This window comes from Canis aureus, chromosome 11 (assembly GCF_053574225.1).
Source record: "Canis aureus isolate CA01 chromosome 11, VMU_Caureus_v.1.0, whole genome shotgun sequence".
Lineage (NCBI taxonomy): Eukaryota > Metazoa > Chordata > Mammalia > Carnivora > Canidae > Canis > Canis aureus.
The window spans coordinates 34,498,724-34,521,361 of NC_135621.1; the positions used below are offsets into that span (position 1 = coordinate 34,498,724).

At 40.6% G+C, this 22,638-nt stretch overlaps 1 protein-coding gene and 1 long non-coding RNA gene across 6 annotated transcripts in view; one reads left to right on the forward strand and one right to left on the reverse strand.

The window, feature by feature from the left end:
* Positions 1-417: 417 nt before the first annotated feature.
* LOC144323845 (uncharacterized) lies at positions 418-5,006 on the reverse strand. The gene is made up of 2 exons (XR_013389198.1): positions 2,423-5,006; positions 418-1,227 (listed from the first exon to the last, which is right to left on the reverse strand). It is a non-coding gene; the product is annotated as an uncharacterized LOC144323845 (long non-coding RNA).
* Positions 3,599-22,638, forward strand: part of CRY1 (cryptochrome circadian regulator 1) — a 113,249-nt gene continuing 94,209 nt past the window's right edge. For 3 of the 5 annotated variants that reach the window (XM_077914758.1, XM_077914757.1, XM_077914759.1), the window contains exon 1: positions 3,602-4,378. In XM_077914758.1, coding sequence (XP_077770884.1) covers positions 4,221-4,378 — 158 coding nt within the window. In that variant the 5' untranslated portion in view covers positions 3,602-4,220. Of the gene's footprint in view, positions 4,379-22,638 lie in introns of all 5 variants that reach the window. The other 2 variants (XM_077914760.1, XM_077914756.1) reach the window with 2 other exon arrangements.

Consider the following 22,638-nt stretch of genomic DNA (forward strand, 5'->3'; position numbering starts at 1 on the left):
TTATAAATGAATTAATCAGGCTAAGAAAACTTAGGTGACTTGTTCAAGATCATCAACTAATTAATGGCCAGTTAATTACCTAGTCTCTTCTTGTTAGTCCCATACTCTTTCTACCCCATGATGTTGGAGCCGACCAGAACTTCACATATTTTTTTAAAATATTTTATTTATTTATTCATGAGAGACACACAGAGAGAGGCAGAGACACAGGCAGAGGGAGAAGCAGGCTCCCTGCAGGGAGCCTGATATGGGACTCAATCTCAGGACTCTGGGATCACAACCTGAGCTGAAGGCAGACACTCAACTGCTGAGCCACCCAGGCATCCCTTTCATAAATTTCAGACAATGCTCCTCATCCCTCCTTTATACCTTTAATCATAAATACTCACTCTGAAAACAAAGGTGAATGGTGGTAGCATTGAGGGACAGTATATGTAAGTAAGGAGATCGGATTCAAATGGTTTTGGTTTTTCTTTTTTCTTTTTTTTTTTTTTTAAGATTTTTTAATTTATTTATTCATGAGAGACACAGAGAGAGAGAGGCAGAGACACAGGCAGAGGAAGAAGCAGGCTCCATGCAGAGAGCCTGATGTGGGACTTGATCCCGGGTCTCCAGGATCATGCCCTGGGCTGAAGGAGGCCCTGAACTGCTGAGCCACCAGAGCTGCCCGGTTTTGGTTTTTCATCTTGTTTAACTTACATGTATTTCTGTGCTTTAGTATCTTTATCAGCAAAGCAGCCATAAGTTATTAATATATAATAATAAGCTGCCTCAGAAGATTATGAGGGTTAATAATAACCTAACATGCTTGGCACATAGTAGGTACTCAATAAATCATAGAAATTATTAAATGGTTACTCCTTCCATAAATAGATACATATTTTTTAAAGATTTTATATACTTATTTATTCATGAGAGACACAGAAAGATAGAGAGAGGAGCAGAGACCTAGGCAGAGGGAGCCTAGAAACAGGCTCCATGCAAGGAGCCCGATGTGGGACTCGATCACAAATTCTGGGATCACGCTCTGAATCAAAGGCAGATGCTCAACTGCTGAGCCACCTAGGCATCCCCACAAATAGATATATTAGAGTAACCTTACCTGTGTGCCATTAAAAACCCTTTAGTCTTTGAGGAATGCACTGCTGACAGTACTGACACTTTTATAGTAAGTCAGTATTTTTATGTGTAAATGAAAGTTACACACACACCCCCACATACAGCTGCCTGTTAGAAAAAATGAACAATTAGTAAACATAAGTCAACTCTACACAGATCAATATTCTCTCTCTCCATTCCACAATTTCATTTGGATGCTTGAAAGCAATTCTTATGTCTTTAGGCATCATCTACTTACTTTAAAACTACGTAAAGTGAAACATAAAACACTATTATTTTAAAAAGTACAATATACCCCGGAGAACGAGGCAATCCAAGTGAGGGCACAACTCTGTGTGCTACATCCTATGCATAGATGATGGATCTTTCAGGGTGGTAATTACCCAAGGCTCATCTCCATTGATAAGAATAACAAATATTTAATACTTTATAGAGAACAAAGGGTTTTCATATATATAGCTTTAAATGCTCTTCAGAAACCAGAGAAAAGATGCTATGCCCTTTTTATGGCAGTAGAAGCAAGGTTAGGGAAGACTATCCAGACATTGGCTCACACGTTGGCTCACTACATGATTAAAATTACAGTATTGTTGTATTAGTTTGCTAGAGCTGCTATAACAAAGTACCACAAAATGAGTGGCTTAGAACAATAGGAATTTATTGTCTCATCCTTCTGGAGGCTGGAAATCTGAAATCAAAGTGTTTCCAGGGTCATGCCACTTCTGAAGGTGCTAGAGAGAGATCTGTTCCAGGTCATTCTTCTAGCTTTGAATAATTCTTGGCTTATGGCACCATGACTCCAATCTTCACAAGCCATTCTCTTTGTGTGTGGGTCTGCCTCTGTGTCCAAATTTATAAAGACGCTAGTCATATTGCATGAGGGCCCACCTTAATGACATCATCTTAACTTGATCATCCACAAAGACCTTATTTCCAAGTAAGGTCACCTTCACAGGTACTAGGGATTATATGAATTTTAGGACACAACTCAACAATTGCCCTATCTTTCCTCCTTTTAACCTTGCTGGACACATTGGTGGCAGAGAGTATTCATTCATTCACTCATTCATTCAATAAACATTGCAGTGCCTATGTGTCAGGCTCTTTACTGTGTACTGATGGTGCAAAAAACAAACTGGACAGCCACCCTGTCCTTGAGAAGTCACACTTTAGAGGAAATCAGAGACACATTATTATGATAATAAATACTATTATTGAACACCTACTTCACGCTAGGTATTAAAGTAGGTTCCCTTCATTTACTTTTCACAATAGTATGTGGGGTGACGTATCAGAGACACACCTGGGGAGATGGGTGTCTGTCCTAAATCTGCTCTGGACGACAGGAATATTTTTGCAAATTAGGTAGCACTTCATCTGAGTCTAAAGGCCTGTGTAGAAATACACTAGATAGCTCAAAGGTTGCTGTGGTGAGTAGCACATTCTAAAGAAGAGCATTTTATAAAGGAAAAAAATAGCACGTGGGAAGGTTAAGAGACATAATCGTAAAATCCACCAATGCTGAGGCTTTTGTCTATTTCCCTCGGGTACCTACAGTGCCTGGTTCATTCAGCCATCGCCTAACGAATACAAGGGCATCACACGGCCAAAGGAATGCCCTGGCCTGAGGCTCACTGTCGCTAGAAAGGTGGACGAAGGCCTCTTTACGAAGAGGCTTGTTAATCACACCAAGGGTGAGAAATCAGGGCCGACAGGTTGAAGATACACATAGAGCATGAGGGGATTCCGGGTGCCTGGCACCCGCCCTGCCCATTCCCCCTATTCCCCAGAACACGTCCCAGGGAGCCACCCCCACCCCGCGAGGGCCGGAAGAATGGGGAGGAGCGCGCCAGCTCCACGCACTCCGAAGTCGGGTTTTTCGGCCAAGGCTGCACTGAAGGCTGCACAAGGCTGGGCCTGAAGTCTAACGGAGCTTTCTTCTCTGCCTCCAACGCGTCCAGCGCTCATTCCCCTTCCGGCTCCTCCGCCGACTCTCCGGGGACCCCCGGCTGTTGCAGGCCTTCCCGGAACGCCACAGGAGGAATCCCGGAGCGCGCTCCCTCCGCCGGCCGCGCCCTCCTTCCCTCTGGAACGCAGCGAGAGCGCACGCGCACCATCGGAGCCGAGCGCGCGCCCGCGAGCTCCCCGCATCCCCGTGCTCATCCGGGTCTCAGAGAACTTCAGCCAATAGGAGACGCTCACGGCCTCCAGGGGCGGGGTTAAGCCGTCCCTCACATGGGGCCTGTGGTCACCGCGCGCGCTTCTAGGCGACCAGCCGGCGGAGCAAAGGGGCCGAGGAAAAGAGCTCAGAGTCTGAGCAGGGGTCGACGGCTTTGAGATCAAGCAGCTGCCGCCGCCTAGAAGCGACTGAATCGCGAGCCGATTCCTCAGTCGGAGCCTCTGTAGTAAACACACTTCAGAAACGTGAGGTGCCGGGGGTCACGTGGGGAGCGCGCCCTCCAATGAGGAGCCGGGGGCGGGGCCGAGGCCGCTGACGCGGCGGTGGCGGCGGAGTCACCCGGGCAGCCTCGGGACCGGTCACCGGCCGGCAACCGTCCAGCGGCCTCGACCACCGCCTCGGTGCTCGCTCCTCTTCCCCGGGCCGAGAGACTGCGTGGCCGACGGTGGCTGGATCTCCGCTCCTCCCTCTCGGTGGCTGGCCTCAGGCGGGCCGTTTTCTTCTCAGGGGCCGCCTCGGTGGGGCGAGGTTTCCGTGACGAACCTCCTGGGGCTGCCGGCGCCGGTCGGGGCCGTCGGGGCGGCTCGGGCTCGTGGAACGTGCTCACTGCCGGGCCCCGAGGCCTCGGAGCGATGCGCCTCGTGCGAGCGGTGGCGGAGGGCGCCGGCTCCTAAAGGGCGTCACACCCGCACTCGGCTGACTGGGCAACCTCCATTCATCTTCCAGCTGCGCCTCCAGCGCCCGCTCCTTCTGCGGCCCCCTCCTCGGACTCGGTTGGCCCTTTCCCCCGCTGCCGCCCTGTCCCCACTGCTTGGGTGTGGCGGTTCCCCGTGGAAGCGGAGGTGACGGGGATGAGCCGGCCCTTCCTTCCTTGACTATCTGGGGAGGGGGGACCTGGGCGAGGACCCGCCGCGCCCCCGGGATGGGGGTGAACGCCGTGCACTGGTTCCGAAAGGGGCTCCGGCTTCACGACAACCCCGCCCTGAAGGAGTGCATCCAGGGCGCCGACACCATCCGCTGCGTCTACATCCTCGACCCCTGGTTCGCCGGCTCCTCCAATGTGGGCATCAACAGGTGGCGGTGAGTGGAAATGCCGTGGGACCTGGGGCTTTCGGTGTTTAACGGGTCAGGGTTTGACCCGCAGCCGGCGGGACCTGAGAATTTAGACCCGGGGCCGCCGTCCTTAGGCCGTTTCGGATTAGAGGTGCCTCGGGTAGTACGTAGAATTGGCTTAGTAGTTCCCTGCCGGAGCGTGCTGGCAGCCTGGATCACCTCGGCCTTCGTGTGTGAGTTACGTGCCTCCGCGCCACTGGAAACTCTTCCCCTGGTTTTGTGGGGCAGTTCTTAGCGGTGGAGCACAAGAAACGCCCTCCCGGTTCTCAGTGGCCGCTGGATTGATGTTCTTGGCTTCTTGGCGGCTTTCGGGAGGATCGCGGCTTTGGGTGTTTACGTTTGTGTGTGTCTAGGTAACTCATAGTGTGGGGAAAATCTTTCATTCAGTAGAGGCACTTCCAAATCCACTTTTCTTCCACCTCGAGGTCGCCGTAGGAAAAGCAAGGCAAACATCTGGTTTCTCTTTGCTCAGCTGTTCCTCTCAACTCCTCCTTGTGGTTGACGAGACAAAGCACAGTTTTTCTTTCTAGGCAAAGTATAAAGCCTTCTAGGGATTAGAGCACTGAAAAAAAAAATCTTCCGACAAGCTTTATGATCTTTTCCTGAAATCCCAGGCTAGATGATTTTTAGGCCCCCTGGTGGAAATGAAAGCGTTTGTTTTACAGATAGGGTTTTTTTTTTTTTTTTAAGATTTTATTATTTATTCATGAGAGACCCAGAAAGAGAGAGTGAGAGAGAGAGGCAGAGACATAGGCAGAGGGAGAAGCAGGCTCCATGCAGGGAGCCTAACCTGGGAATCGATCCCAGGACTCCAGGATTACGCCCTGGGCTGAAGGCGGCGCTAAACCGCTGAGCCCTCGGGGCTGCCCTACAGATAGGTTATTGATCACTACTGTCTACCAGGCACTGCTTTAAACACCAGGGAGGTAGCAGGGAAAGAAACAGACAAAAATGCTTGTCCTTTTCCAGTACATGTCTCAGAAAGTCAAGTATATAGTAGTTTGAAAAAATTTCTCTGATCATAGTTGTGAATTGGGGGGGAGGAAGGTGGACAAGAAACAGGGGGCTGTTGCATTCATCCAGGTGAGAGATGATAGCCGCTTGAACCATAGTGATAGTGGTGGATGTGGTGAGTAGTCAAATGCTGGGCATATTTTGGAAGTGAGAATCCGCAATGTTAGCATATTGAATATGTGGTATTAAAGAGAAGGGATTAGGAAATTATTTCAAAATTGTTGGTTTGAGGACCTAGGGTTAAGTGAAGTTGTTTGCAGAAGCCAGTGGGAGGGTGATTGGAGTTCTCTTTAGGACTTGATTAAGTTTGAGATGTTTATTACACATCCAGGTAGATATGGCAGATTGGCAGTTGGATATATTGGGTGCTCAGGACAGAGTTCCAGGCAGGACATATAAATTGGAAGGTTATCAGTTTGTAGATACCATTTAAAGCCATTTATTCGTTCATCCATTCATTGAACAAATATTATCATGCACCTACCACATGCCAGGCATTGTTTTAGGGCATTCAGCGTTAACAAAAATAGCTAAAAAATCCCTACCCTGTTAAAGTTAAATTCTAGTGGAGCCATGAGACTGTATGAGAACATAAGGAAGTGAATGTAGATAGAAAACAGAGTAGGTCCAAGGACTGAGTCTTCAGTACTCTAATGTATAGACATTGTGGAGCTGTGGAAGAATTAGCATAGGAAATTGAGAAGGAATATCTAGTAAGATAAGAAGAAAACCCAGAAGAGTTTTGGTGTCTTAGAGGCCAAGTAAAGAAAATGTTTCCAACAGCGTGCTTTACCTATGTCAGGTGTTGCTGATAGGTCAAGTAAGATGAAGACTAAAAACTGAAAATCGTATTTAGGATTTTGAAGCCATTTATAGTCTTGACTGGAGTGGTTTCGGTAGTTTCTGGAATGCCAAAGAGAGACTGAGAAGAGAGAATTTGGGGGACAATTCAGCTCTTTTAGGGGAGTTTTGCTGTAAGAGGATCAGAAAAATGATGGTTCCTGGATTGGGATGTGAACTCGAGAGGACTTTTTTTTTTTTAAAGATTGGAGAAATTAAATAAAAATTTATAAAAAAAAAAAAAAAAAAAAAAAAAAAAAAGGGATCCCTGGGTGGCGCAGCGGTTTGGCGCCTGCCTTTGGCCCAGGGCTTGATCCTGGAGACCCGGGATCGAATCCCACGTCGGGCTCCCGGTGCATGGAGCCTGCTTCTCCCTCTGCCTGTGTCTCTGCCTCTCTCTCTCTCTCTCTCTGTGTGACTATCATAAATAAATAAAAATTTATAAAAAAAAAAAAAAAAAAAAGATTGGAGAAATTGCAGTATGTTTCTGTGCTTATGGAAATGATATAATAACTGTATATAAAAGCATTCATTAGCAGAATTGATGTCATTAATGCAAATTCTGAGGAAAGATAAATGTAATATATTTTAGTGTATTAACAGTATCTTTAAAAATAGAGTAATAATTCCCTTTTCATAAAATTGTTAAAGAGGATTATATTAGTTAACAAATGTAATATGCTTAAAATGTGACTGATAGTAGTAAGTGCTTTTTTTGTTATTTGCTACTAAATTGAAAGCCCTAGGTGAGTAATATCTAATTAAATGTTTGCAGTCCATTTCTTCTAGAGTATTTGATAAGTTTATAAAATCTAGACTTTAAGCTTCTGTAGCATGGGGATTATATGTTGCTTATCTTTGTACACCCAGCCACTCACACTGTCAAATGGTGAAATATAACTTGTAAGCATAGTAGGAATAGTCCTATATTTTCTTTTTTTCTCTCTCATATTTTCCTTTTTAAAAGATTATTTTTAACTATTAACTATTGGTCTTTCTAAAAGACGCGTAAAGATGGAAATAATGAATAGACTTTTTTTCTTCTAGAGACTAAGTTATAAAAAGGTAGGGACAGAATTTTATTTAGTCTGTTCTCATAGCACCAAATTCATTGCTTTTCATATACTTATAGCTCAGTTACTGTTTATTGAATGAAGTGACATCCAGGAGTCAGTAATTTTATACTTAAACAATTTTATTCATTTCTTTATTTACCATAGTATAATGGGCAATCTCCTTACTTGGCATTCAGGCTATCTGGTGGTTTCTATCATATTTCCTTCTGCCATTTCCTTCAGTCAACAGCATTTCCTAGATTTTTGGATTTGATTTAATAAAATTTATTTTGCCTAAGTAAATAAACAAAACTTTTTTTTTTAAAGTAGGTTCCATGCTCAGCATGGAGCCCAGTGTAAGGCTTGAACCCACCACAACCTTAAGATGAAGACCTGAGCTGAGATCAAGAGTAGGTTGCCCAACCGACTGAGCCACCCAGGTGCCCTCCAGTATTACCTTTTAATATTGCCATCATTTCATTTAAAAAGGATGCTTTAACATTTAAAAAGAAAGTTTGAAGCACATTATTGGAAAATAAAGGATAATCCTTTGACTTGAATAAATTAAACTTTATGAAAATTCACTTTGCCTTATCAGTGAAAACATTATCTTGAATTTGACATATTTAGGATTTTTTTTTAATTTTAATTTTTATTATTATTATTTTTTAAGATTTTATTATTCATGACAGACAGAGAGAGAGGCAGAGACACAGGCAGAGGGAGAAGCAGGCTCCATGCAGGGAGCCCAACGTGGGACTCGATCCCGGGTCCCCAGGATCACACCCTGGGCTGAAGGTGGCGCTAAACCCCTGGGCCACCGGGGCTGCCCCATATTTAGGATTAAATGATTTAGAATATTTTCAGTTATGGCTCAGTCAGTAGAGTATGCCACCTTTTTTTTTTTTTTTTTTTTAATATTTTGTTTGTTTATTCATGAGAGACATAGAGAGAAGCAGAGACATAGGCAGAGACATAGGCAGAGGGAGAAGCAGGGTCCTCACAGGGAGCCCGATGTGGAACTCAGTCCCTGGACTCCGGGGATCATGCCCTGAGCTGAAGGCAGATGCTCAACTGCTGAGCCACTCAGGCGTCCTGTAGAATATGCCACTCTTGATTTCAGGGTTGTGAGTTCACACTGCACTTTGGGTATAGAGCCTACTTTAAAAAATTTCAATTCTTTCCTTATCTCTTTTTAGACTTAAACTACACAAAAACTTATATGCAAATATTCAGTCATAAAAAGAAATGAAGTACTGATACATGCTACAACGTGGATGAAGCTTAAAAACATTATGCTGAGTGAAGAAGCCAGGCACAAAATTCCACAAATTATTTGATTATATTTATATGAAATGTCTAGAATATGTGCAGATATGTAGAGACAGAAAGTAGATTAGTGGCTTCTTAGGGCTAGGCAGGTTGGGCGAGCCGAGAGGTCGTAGCTAAGGAGCACAGGGTTTCTTTGTGAGGTGATGAAAATGTTCTAGAAGGTGATAGTTGCACAACTCTTTGAATATACTAAGAAAGTATTGGATTGTACACATAAAAAAAAAATCTACCCACTCCTTTCAGGTCCAGTCCACATGCCACCTTTTCCATAATAATCTTTTTTATCATGTTGTCTGGGATGTTTTACAGTCTTGTGAACTTTTAGGCTATTTTTTGATATTGCTTCCCATATCACCATCAAATATCATTAAAAATAAGTAAATACTTCTTTAATTTGTAAATATTGATACAGTCCTCATATATTCTTTTTTCCTTCGTTTAACAGATTGCAATTCTTTTTCCTGAAGAGAAGGTACAATTTCATCAACCAAAAATTTATTTTTCATTCATATTTATGGTAGGCACTATTTTGGTAATGGAGATAGAATAGTGAATAAGAAAAAGTCCCTGCCCTTGAGGTCCTTTTAGTACAGGAGGATAAAGAGGCAGTAAAACAAATATAATATGTCAGGTGGTAGTAAGTGTAATGGAGAGAAATAAAGCAGAATGTGAGAACAGAGACCTAAAGAAAGGGAGGTAAAAGGCTGTACGGATATTTAGGGGGGAGAGCTCTCTCTGTATTCTCTACAGTTTCTAATATAGTGTCCCATACAAAGTAGGCATTTGCTAAATATTTTTAAAATTCTCTTTGTTAAGTCTAGGGTTTAGGAGTATGACAGTTGCTTCATTTAGCTTTGATGCTAATGTGTATCTTAAAATTCAGAGAAATAATTTTCAGTGAAGGGATTATCTTTGACATTTAAACTTCAACATGTTTAAAATACAATTGACGTTATCACACGTAGATCTCTTAATTTTCAGTCCAAATCTATAAATATACCCACATACTTACCCATTCTTTCCTTCTACTGTCTAATTTTGGTAGAAGAGACATTGCTTTCCCTATTCAAAACTAGTCTCCAGCTATACCCCATTTTAAACTGCTTATATTTTTTACAACTTTATTGAGGTATAGTTGACAAAAATTGTATATATTCAAGGTGTATAGTATGATGCTTTGATATACACACATACACATATATTTTTTAAAGATTTTATTTATTTATTCATGAGAGACGCAGAAAGTAAGAGAGGCAGAAACATAGGCAGTGGGAGAAGCAGACTCCATGCAGGGAGCCTGATGTGGGACTCAGTCCTGGGACTCCAGGATTATGCCCTGGGCTGAAGGCAGGCAGGCGCTCAACTGCTGAGACACCCAGGCGTCCCACACACATACACATATTGTGACTCTTGGTTTTTTTTAAGATTTTATTTGACAGAGAGAGCATGCATGTTTGCACATAAACAGAGTGAGTTGGAGAGGGAGAAGCAGGCTCTCTGCTGAGCAGGGAGCCTGATGTGGGGCTCCATCCCAGGAACCTGAGATCATGACCTGAGCTGAAGGCAGATGCTTAACTGACTGAGACACCCATGAGAGGTGCCCCATGACTCTCATTTTTGATAATTTATTTTCTTATCCTTTCTTTAACCTCCTTTTGGTTTGCTTCCAGTCAGCATATATAGATGTTTAAGTCGGGGGTTCTGTAAGAACAAGAAAACCAGTAGAGGAACAAAACCTACCCTTGAGTATGTTTCTTTCCTGCAACTATGTTTTTCAGTTCCTTTATAGCCAAACTTCATGAACAAAATATCTAATACTGGCTAACTTCATTTCTTTATCTTCTTTTCAACCTTCCATCCACTCCTAGTCTGGGTTCCACTTCATCTACTCCACCAAAACATTTTTCAACCAAAGGATATTTTAAAATGTTTCATTCCTTGACTTTTTACTGTGTTTGGCACTTCTGACCACATTTTCCACCTCCCCCTTTGCACTGGTTAGAGGACCCTGCCCTGTTTTTCTGCCAAAGCTATTAGTGTTCTTCCTTGATTTCTCTTTTTCTGTTCAACCCTTAAATGCCTCTTAGGTCTGTGATCTCCACTCTTTTTTCATTGTACATTCTTAGGCAGTCTCATCTCTCTTCAAAAAGTAAGTTACGGGATGCCTGGGTGGCTCAGCGCTTAAAGCATCTGCCTTTGGCTCTCTGTGTGTGTGTGTCTCTCATAAATGAATGAATGAATGAATGAATGACAGTTACTGTTTACCCAGAATTCACAAATCATCTTCAGCTCATATCTCCTGATCTCCAGATGTGCATCCATTATATATGAATTTCCTGCCTATTTGAATGTATTGTATTACCTTAAACTCAACTTGTTCAAAACAGAGACCATTGGGGCACCTGGGTAGCTCAGTCAGTTAAGCATTTTGACTCTTGATTTTGGCTTAGGTCATGATCTCAGGATTGTGAGATGGAGCCCTGTGTCAGGCTCCGTGCTAGGCATGGAGCCTGCTTGAAATTCTGTCTCTCCCTCCCCATCTTCACCTCCCTCCTTCTCCTCTTTATTTTATTTTATTTTTTTTCAAAATTTTTTTATTTATTTATGATAGTCACACAGAGAGAGAGAGAGAGAGAGAGAGAGAGAGAGGCAAAGACATAGGCAGAGGGAGAAGCAGGCTCCATGCACCAGGAGCCTGACGTGGGATTCGATCCCGGGTCTCCAGGATCGTGCCCTGGGCCAAAGGCAGGCACCAAACCGCTGCGCCACCCAGGGATCCCTCCTCTTTAAAAAAAATAAAAAACCACAGAGATCATCTCCATTATCTCTATCTCAAAACCAAACTGACTTTTCCTCTGCATCTTATCTTCATATATAAAATACTACCATTTGCCCAGTTGTTCAACTGACAGATTAGATTGGTAATTATATTTAAATTTATTCAGAAAATATTTGAGTTCCTACTGTGTGCCAGTCACTTTGTTAATTTCTGTGGGTAAATGGAAGTCAATAGATAATTTCTCTGCCCTCAGAGAATTTACAATATAAAGAAGGATTTATTCAGAAATAAAATAATCATAGAAATGCATTCTTCTGTCTCCATTGTCACTTTAGCACATACCGTCAACTTTTTTGCCTGGATTATTTGAGTGGTTTATGAATCATTGTTCCCCTTCCCCTTCTCTAATTCATTCTCTGTAGGGCTACCAGAGTGATCCTTTAAAATTGCAAATCTGTTTATGTCCTTTACTCTTAAAAATCCTTCAGTGACATTTCTTTACCTTTAGGTTAAAGTTCAAAAACCATAACATAGTATAAAATCCTTGTATAATCTAGTCCTTTGCTTCATTTGCCAGCCTTAGAGGATTGCTTCATTGAGGCATTTGAGCTGAGCCTTGAAGTATAAGATGAATCTGAATAATCACAGGATAGATGGAAGGAATTCCATCCAGGCTGAGGGAAGAAAATTTCAGCCTAAGGAAATAATATGAGGGAATGCACAGTATTCTGCTACTGGTATAGTTGTTAGTATAACTGAATCCTATGGTGCATGAAAGGACAGGAGGTATTATATAGTACTCTTTTGGTTTAGTACTCTGGATGGTTTTGTCTGAGTCAAACAGGCTTAAGCAGAGAGAGCTAGCTTATTGGCAAATGTAACTGAACAGTCCAAGAGAAAGTGGCTGCAGACATGGATTGGTGCTAGGCCTCAGAAGATGTCTCCAGGACCAGATTTCCCGCTTTGCATCTCCAAACTTCACTTACATGGTTTGGCTTTTCTGGCTGTCCTCTGGTGGTGAAATATATCAATAACAATAGTAGTTACGGAAGTAAAAGCATATGCCTCTGCCCCAGAAGTCTTAGCAAAAGTCTGTGGCACTTCAGTGGCTCTCCTATGACCAATTTATGAACCAGTCATTGTAAACATTTCTGTGAGCTGCAATTGTGCGCCTCATGGGTGGAATCAACTCAACTGGACTGAAGTAACTGAAGTAGAATGAGTAGAAAGTAGGTGGATGTCCTAAAACGATAGATACTTATTATGTAAGAACTCAGATCAGAAGGTGGGACTAAGTCAGAAAAATGTTGACTCCCGTTTGAAGAAATGTAACTTTGGCAGCTGAATAAATTACAGAGGAAAGAGCTAGTAGAGCATTGTGGAGGCTTTATCAGTAGTCCATTGAAAGATAATGTAGGCTTCAATTAGAGAAAAGTCTGTAAGGAAGGAGAACTTCCAAGAGAGTGATTGTAGAGGTGTGATGGACACTTTAGGTGACTGTCTAAAAAAGGCAGTTTCAGAGAGGCAGTAGAATGGGAGATTCTCATGCTTTGTGCCTCTTTGACAATTAGCCATTAAGTTAGAACACAGGATTAGACCATATTTAGATGAGGAAAAGAATGAGTTTGGTTTAGGTCACCGCTGAATTTGAGGTATTGCTAAGATATCAACATGAGAAATGGAAAAAATAGAAGTTCACGTTTGGAGATTATAGACATTAGAACTGTGGATATGGGAATAATAATTCCTACATAATAGGTAAAACATGACTGATGATATTGGAATAAGATGCATCAAAATCTTGGGGGTTTCTATAAGATGAATAGAAACTGGTGAAGGAAACTGAGGATAATCAAAGAGGTAGAAAGAGGGATCCCTGGGTGGCGCAGCGGTTTGGCGCCTGCCTTTGGCCCAGGGCGCGATCCTGGAGACCCGGGATCGAATCCCACGTCAGGCTCCCGGTGCATGGAGCCTGCTTCTCCCTCTGCCTGTGTCTCTGCCTCATTCTCTCTCTCTCTGTGACTATCACAAATAAATAAAAATTAAAAAAAACAAAACAAAACAAAGAGGTAGAAAGAGAAGCCTACCAAGTACTGCATCATGGAAATCAAAGGTGGCAAGACTTTTTCTTCATTGTGCTGAAGAAGGCAGGTTAGGATGAGTTTTGACAGTTATGTGGGAAAAATAATCAGTGACTTGGAAACAGATGGAAGAAATAACTTTGTGTCTTGAATGCTGGGCAGTGGACCCTCCAGAATATAGAGGACCCTCCAGAAATTGTATTATTCTAATTTAGGGATATGTACTTTTGTCCTTGATTGTCTAGACTGCTTTATAGCTCTGTAAAAAGAGATCAAAGACAAAGTGTAGATAAAAATTATGGTGCTGGCCAGTCAAAATGGCCAAACTAAGGAAACAACAGATATTGGTGAGGTTATGGAGAAAGGAGAACTCTCTTACACTGCTGGTAGGAATGCAAAATACAGCTACTCTGGAAAACAGTGTGGAGGTTCCTCAAAAAGTTAAAAAAAATAGTGCTACCCTATGACCCAGCAATTGCACTACTAGGTATTTATCCAAAGGATACAAACATAGTGATTCAAGGGGACACATGCACCCCAATGTTCATAGCATTAATGTCTGCAATAGCCAAACTATGAAAAGAGCCCAGATGTCCATCAACAAATGAATGGATAAAGAAGATGTGGTGTGTGTGTGTGTGTCTGTGTGTACGCACACATATATACTGCACAATGGAATATTAGCCATCAAAAAGAATGAAATCTTGCCATTTGCAGTGATGTGGATGGAAGTAGAGGGTATTATGCTGAGTGAAATAAGTTAAAGACAAATCTATGGTTTCACTCATGGAAGAATTTAAGAAACAAAACAAAACAAAAAAAAAACAGATGAACGTGGGGGAGGGGAAGGAAAAAAATAAGACAATCAGAGAGGGAGATAAACCATAAGAGACTCTTAACTATAGGAAACTATCGGGTTCTTGCAAAGAGCCTGCTTCTCTCTGCCTATGTCTCTGGCTCGCGCACTCTCTCTCTCTCTCAATCTCTCTCTGTCTCATGCATAAATACATAAATCTTTAAAAAGAAAAAAAAAGGAAACAGGGTTGCTAGAGGGGACATAGGTGGGGGGGTAACTGGGTGATGAGCATTAAGGAAAGCACTTGACAAAATGAGCCGAGTGTTATATGCAACCGTTAAATCACTAAATTCTAACTCTGGAAAAAAAAAAGTTATGGTGCTGGGACAACTGAACAGCTACATGAAAAAGAATGAAACTGGACTACTTTCATACATCATACACAAAAAGAAACTCAAAATGGATTAAAGACCTAACTGTGAGACCTGAAACCATAAAATTCCTGGAAGAAAACAGTAATTTCTTTGACATCAGCTGTAGAAACATTTTTCTGGATGTCTCTTCAGGCCAGAGAAACAAACCCAAAACTAAACTATTGGGACTACACCAAAATAAAAATTTTTGCACAGTGAAGGAAACCATACACAAAACAAAAAGGCAGCCTAGTGAATGGAAGATGTTTGCAGGTAATATATCTGATAAAGGGTTAATACCCAAATTTGTGAAGAACTTATATAACTCAACACTAAAAAACAAAACAATTTGATTAAAAAATGGTCAGAGGACCTGAATAGATAGTTGGCCATACAGATAACCAACAGGCACATGAAAAGATGCTCAACATCACTAGTCATGAAAATGAAAATCAAAACCACAGCATGATACCTCACACCTGTCATAATGGCTATAATTAAAAACGGGACTCAAATACAAAGAAGAGACTCAAATACAGAGAACATTGTGCACTATTGGTGGGAATGCAAATTGGTGCAGCCACTGTGGAAAACAGTATGGAGATTCTTCAAAAAATTAAAAATAGAAATCCAGATGATCCAGCAATTCCACTACTGGATATGTATCCAAAGAAAATGAAAACACTGATTCAAAGAGATGTATGTACCTCTGTGTTTGTTGCACCATTATTTACCATAGCCAAGATATATGGAAGCAACTCATGTGTCTGTTGATAAGATAAATGGGTAAAGGAGATGTGGAAAAAAAGTGGAATTTTACTCAGCCATAAAAAAGAATGAAATCTTGCCATTTGCAACATCCTAGGTGGACCTAAAGAATAAGTCAAATAAGTCAGATATGATACCATATGATTTCACTCATGTGGAATTTAAGAAACGAACAAAGAAAAAAGAGTCCAACAAAAAAGAGACTCAAATACAGAGAACAAACTGGTGGTTACCAGAGGGGGTGGGTGTGGAAGTGGGTGAAATAGGTCAAGGGAATTAAAAGTACACTTACCTTGATGAGCACTGAGAAATTTACAGGATTGTTGAATCATTACATTGTACACCTGAAGCTAATATAACACTGTGTTTAATTACACTTGAAATAAAAATATTTTAAAAAGTTAAGAGTTAGAAAACTGATAACAAATGTTTCCTGTCCATAGCAATGCAAATTATTTCTGTTAATGTCATTCATATGAATTTTGTAGCATGAGCAGTGTAACTCTCTGTATGGCAAATTCTCATTTTAACGAGTTTTAACATCTTATTGGTTCATTCACTATGAATTAAGTAAAATCTCTGCCATATTCATTTAATATTTTTAGGAGAGTCATGACTGAGGGATTGATGAGTTTTTATGGGAGAGGTAAGACATAAGTTGGTTGCACAGATTCTGGACAGGCTGAGGAAAGTGAATTCTGGGCACATCACCAGACTTCTAGTCAAGACAGGGTGATAAATACGAAATAAGATATATAAAATAAAATGTGAGGCCCCACTGTAGAGTTCTTTGAATAACAGACTGAAGTGAGTTTAGAATTATCTGGCTCTTTAGATTCTTTTTTTTTTTTTTAAAGATTTTATTTATTTATTCATGAGAGACACAGAGAGAGACGCAGAGACACAGGCAGAGAGAAGGAGGCTCCTTGCAGGGAAGTCCACAGGGGACTGGATCCCATGTCTCCAAGGTCACACCCTGGGCTGAAGATGGACGCTAAACCGCTGGGCCACCCGGGCTACCCGACTCTTTAGATTCTAATCCCCATTTACCTACTGAGTAGCAGTGGTACTGATTTTGGGTAGGTCACTTGCCCTTCATTTGATTCATTTAGGAAACATTCATTAAGAGCCTGTTTTGCAAGGCACTGGGGGTACAATGATGAAAGTCAATGTTCCTGCTCATAGAGAAACCTTCACACCATTAAAGGACAAATGATTAGAATATAGAATGTTAAATAGGACCTCTTAAAAAATATGCAGATTTTGGGAGCACAGAGGAGACAACCCTAGGAGAAGGAGAGGGAGAAAGTAGTAGTAGAGGTGATTAGTGTGTGTGTGGGAAGGGGGAGTGGGTAAGAGGAAGGAGGGAGTGAAATACTGGTTTAAGAGGAGTTCCAGAGATTTTTTTTTTTAAGATTTATTTATTTATTTATGATTGACATAGAGAGAGAGAGGCAGAGACAGCACAGGAGGAGGGAGAAACAGGCTCCATGCCGTGAGCCCGACGCAGGACTTGATCCCGGGACTCCAGGACAGCGCCCTGGGCCAAAGGCAGGTGCCAAACCGCTGAGCCACCCAGGGATCTCCAGAGTTCCAGAGATTCTTGAGTCAATATCCTGATGAGAAAAAGAAAGTACCAAAAAAGCTCTAATATCTGATACCATTGGAACCAGCAATTAGTTATCTGAAAAAGGCAAACATAAAGAACATACATAAGTATATGTTAATTTGACAGCTTTTGATGTGTAAGACAAAATTCCAGATCTCAATTCTGCTCACTTCTTTATCCATATTCATTCCTTAGGTGGTCTCATTTAGTCACAAACTTGAATGCCTCATGATTTGCTATCATGTGTTTCCTGCCCTGACCTCTGTCTTGAGCTCCACATCCCCATATCCAGTGTTTTTATTCGGATTCCAAATAAGTGTCTTCCACTTGGTTTTGCCTCCATCTTACTCACCTACCATGGTTTCTCAGTAAATGACAACATTTACGTTGGTGCTCTGAAAATACCCAGGAGCCATCTTTTTTTCATTTCTTTTTTCCTTCAGAACCTCGTGTCTAGTCCTCTGGCAATTATTATGGCTTTTCCTTAAAAATAACTTTCTTACCCTTTCAAATCTTACCCTTTCATTGCTGTCATACCATCGAAGTCAGCAATATTTTGTTTTCCAGAACATTGCAATAGCCTCCTAACTTCTACTTCATTTTTATTTTATTTTTTTTTTTAACTTATGATAGTCACACAGAGAGAGAGAAAGAGAGAGAGGCAGAGGGCGAAGCAGGCTCCCATGCACCAGGAGCCTGACGTGGGGTTCGATCCCGGGTCTCTAGGATGGCGCCCTGGGCCAAAGGCAGGCGCTAAACCACTGCGCCACCCAGGGATCCCTACTTCATTTTTATACCTGCCTTCCCAGTCTGTTCCACGTGGAAGTCAGAGGAACATTTTAAAAACCTTGATCAGATCAGGCCATTTCTGTGGTCAGCATCTTCCCATCGCTTCCACGGTATTTGTATTTTCTGCTTCTCTACCTGGAATATTATGTCAGATCTTGGCAGGGAGGGACTTTTTCTGACCATCCTATGTAAAGTAGTTGTCTCTACTTCTTTTTTTTTTTTTTAATTTTTATTTATTTATGATGGTCACACAGAGAGAGAGAGAGAGGCAGAGACATAGGCAGAGGGAGAAGCAGGCTCCATGCACCGAGAGCCCGATGTGGGATTCGATGCCGGGTCTCCAGGATCGCGCCCTGGGCCAAAGGCAGGCGCTAAACCGCTGCGCCACCCAGGGATCCCTCTACTTCTATATACTTTCCACTTTTCCCTTTATATCTCCTTGCCCTGTTTTATTTTCCATGGCATCTGTAACTACCTGAAATTATGTACTTAATTACTCCTTTAGCAGATTACACAAAAGAGGGATTAATTCATTGTTGCTTCCTCATTATTCATTATTGGCTTTTCAGCCCTATAATAGTGGTTCTTAGTTGTTGGTGCAGAGATGCTTATGGGCTCCTGAGACACTTTTAGTTAAGCCAAAACTGTCTTCATAATAATATTGACATTATTTAACTTTTGAAACTGTTGGCTCCCATGTGTATACCCTAAGTTTTCTAGAAGCTACGTGATAAGTAGTGACATTATTGCAGCGATGGCTAATGGAATGTGTGGTGGTGTAGACTTGGGTTTTAGTTTTCTCAGCTTTAATTTCTCATATAAATAATTGGTAGATATTACCTATAAGATAGTGCTCTTTGAGATTATTCAGTAATTTTAAAGAATATAAAAGGTTCTAAGACCAAAAAGTTAACATAGATGTTCCACATGTACTTGGGGGTTGAGTGTATAAGTGAATATTGTTCTGCTGATTTTATTGATGGAGTTTCATGTTGGCTCTCATAAATTACACCCATAGTCTGATACGGCCTATTTTTTTAAAGTTGCTTAAAACCTTAAAGACCCCTGTGAAGCAAACTTGAGTACAACATTTCTTTAGTACATTTTTTCTTATGATTTGTTATAAATTAGAAATTAGAAACTTTTTTAGTGATTCACCTATTATCAAGCCATTTTGAAGCATTCAATTTAGTTTTCAATAAAACAACTTTTTTTAAAAAATTGAAGTATAGGGCAGCCCCAGTGGCTCAGCAATTTAGCGCCGCCTTCAGCCCAGGGCCTGATCCTGGGGACCTGGGATCGAGTCCCACATTGGGCTTCCTGCGTGAAGCCGGCTTCTCCCTCTGCCTCTCTCTCTGTCTCTCTGTCTCTCGTGAATAAATAAAAAAAATCTTAAAAAAGAAAATTGAAGTATAGTTAACATAAGGGTTATATTAATTTCAGGTGTACAGCATGGTGAGTTGACAAAAAAAACTGCTTTCTTTCTACATTCATTTAATCAGTACATACAAAATTTAATTACACGATTATAGTTAAGTTCAACTGACATAAGCAGGTTTGACTCTTGATATGCCTAGAACTTTAACTGATTAAAACAGGAATCAGATGTACTAGAAAGTGATAGCTTGCTTTTCTCAAGCTGAAATTAGCCTTGGCCATCAGTCAGTGTTGGGCTCTGTTTTACAGAGGATTTAGAGAGATTTATGATTTCTTTGATGGTAATAGGAAAAATAATTATTAGTATTCTTAAAGATGTTAACTACAGGTTTTTAAGATCTGACATTTTATTTTAAGATTTGGCATTTTAAAACTCTCACATATTTTTGTTTTGGATTGCTTATTTGTTTTAATTGGGTATTAGGGTTTCCTAGAGATAAAAGAAGGAAAAATGCTATTTTAAAAATGGGATTCTATTGACTCTAGCTGCTTTTGCCATATTTATCTTTTTTTTTTTTTTTTTTTTTAAGATTTTATTTATTTATTCATGAGAGACAGAGAGAGAGAGGCAGAGATACAGAGAGAGAAGCAGGCTCCAAGCAGGGAGCCTGATTTGGGACTCCATCCTGGGACTCCAGGATCACGCCCTGGGCCAAAGGCATGTTCTCAACCACTGAGCCACCCAGGTGTCCCATTGTCATTTTTATCTTATTCCATCTTTACCTCTCAGTAGCAACAATAACAACAAACTAAATATCTTAAAGACTTTTGTAGTGTCTTTAGTTTTTGCTGTTTCAAGTGATAATGGCCAGCAGGAATTAAAAGGCTATAAATTTAATGACTTAATATTAAATTATTGTATAGTGTATACATGCTGGAGAATGTGCTTGGTTTCAGCTCAGGTTATGATCTCAGGGTCTTGAGATCAAGCCCCGAGTGGAGCCTGCTTAAGATTTTCTTTCTTCCTCTCCCACTGCCCCTCTCTCTCTCCCTGGCTTGTGCACATTCTCTTTCTCTCTCTAAGAAAAAAAACAAAAACAAAGTAAAATAATAAAATAAATATCTATATGGTTTTATAATACACTTATGTTTTTTTATACATAAAAATCTTTCTTCTGTCTAGAATTTATATTGACATATGATGGTGATTTCCTCCAAAATGGTGGTCGGTCATTTGACTACTACTCATATCCTTACCGAACTGTTATCTTCACTATAGAGTAAGTTTTTAAAGTTTTGTGGTCTAATTCTAGGCTATTTAATTTTCAAAAATGTTTTTCTGATGAAGAATATAATAATTATAAATAATTCATATAATATGAAGAAAGGATCTCTACAATATCACTCCTAAGAAGTATACTATTGGTAGTAGTTTAAAAATATGAATGCAAAAAAAATATGAATGCATATAAATATATTGCATATTTATGTGTTAATTTTGGCATCTCTTTTAAAAGATGCAAGTAATTGCATTCATTGGATATTGCTTTGGGAGTTAATTTTGTTAGGTTTGTGCTGATGTGATCCTGTTTGTTAGCCTTGTAAAATAAAATTGTAACTTTATATCCTTTCTATGCTCCCTAACAGAATAAATAGCAGAGATTTTATGTTCCATAAAGGTTTGCTAGAATTCACCCATAAAGTCTTTCGGGTTGGGGGCTTTGGGGAGCAGAATGATTCTTTTTGTATTGATCTCTGGGAACCTGCACAGTTCACACATTAAATTGTCCATGTCAAAATGCTTATTGAAAGGATGAATTTAGCTTTTATTTTAGTAGCTTATGACTCTGTACTCTATTTTTCATCTTTCTCTTGTGGACAGTTTATTGGATCTAGAGTTGATACCTGACCCAAGCTGTACCATTTGGAATTTGGAAGTTTTGAAGAGGCACACAGAGACTCTAGGTGGTTGGTATTGGGCCTTGACACTGAACAGCCATAAAAAGCCAGGAATCTTAGCATAGAAAAGTGATTGTAGAAAGAGGGGGGGAAAAAAAGGGGGCACACGTGTAGAAAGGAACAAATGAAACCATTCAGTTTCAAAAAGGAGCAGGAATAAGGGATTCCTAATGTTGTAGAATCCTTAGCTTGACTGTACTCCGTGAACACAGGTCGGTGAGATATTCCAGTATTTTTCCAGTACCTCTTTTTTCTTTTGCTTGACTTAGTGTGAGTAGATTTCTGTTTATTGCAGTGAAACAACTCCTGAATTAGATTATCTTGTTATACTTTTCAATTCTGTTGGTGTTTATTAATTTTCTCAAGTTTTCTTTTCAGTCAGTTTGGTAATTTAATTTAATAATAATTCATATTTTCCTAAGATGTCTACCATTTAATCTAGTCTTACATTTTCATATGGATTGTTAAAGTTTATGCCCCATTCTTTTCTTTTAATTATCACCAGAATTGCTGTTCTAGTCCCCTTTTTACATTTACTAGTAGGTATTTGTATTTTTTTCTCCTTTTTGTTTTTTAGTTAGATTGCCAGATGCTTTTCTGCTTTACTGATCTTTTGAAAGCACAGTTCTTTTTAAAAATTTTTTTTTATTGGAGTTCAATTTGCTAATATCACCCAGTGCTCATCCCGTCAAGTGCCCCCCTCAGTGCCTGTCACCCAGTCACCCCAACCCCCCACCCACCTCCCCTTCCACTACCCCTTGTTCATTTCCCAGAGTTAGGTGTCTCTCATGTGCTGTCACCCTCTCTGATATTTCCCACTCATTTTCTCCTCTTTCCCCTTTATTCCCTTTCACTATGTTTTATATTCCCCAAATGAATGAGACCATATAATGTTTGTCCTTCTCCAATTGACTTAGTTCACTCAGCATAATACTCCAGTTCCATCCACGTTGAAGAAATGGTGGGTGTTTGTCGTTTCTAATGCCTGAGTAATATTCCATTGCATATATAGACCACAGCTTCTTTATCCTTGTCTTTCGATGGACACCGAGACTCCTTCCACAGTTTCGCTGTTGTGGACATTGCTGTGAAAGCACAATTCTTACAGAAGAAATACAGAATATTGCCAGAGTTACTTTTACAAAAAGCATTAGGCCTAGATGGTTTCATAGTTGGACTCTACAGAACTTTAAGGAGTATGTAACTTTGGTGCTATGAAAAGCACTGTTCTAAGCGTAATAAAAGAAGAGGAATCTGCAGTCCAATATTATTTAGGAATAAAATATATGTAGTTATCAAATAGAATACAAAGTCATATTTAAAAATATATATTCTATGTGCATATTGAAAATTCAGGGATAATTCAATATTGGAAATGCATTGATACAAACCGCTATACTAACAGAGCAGAGAAA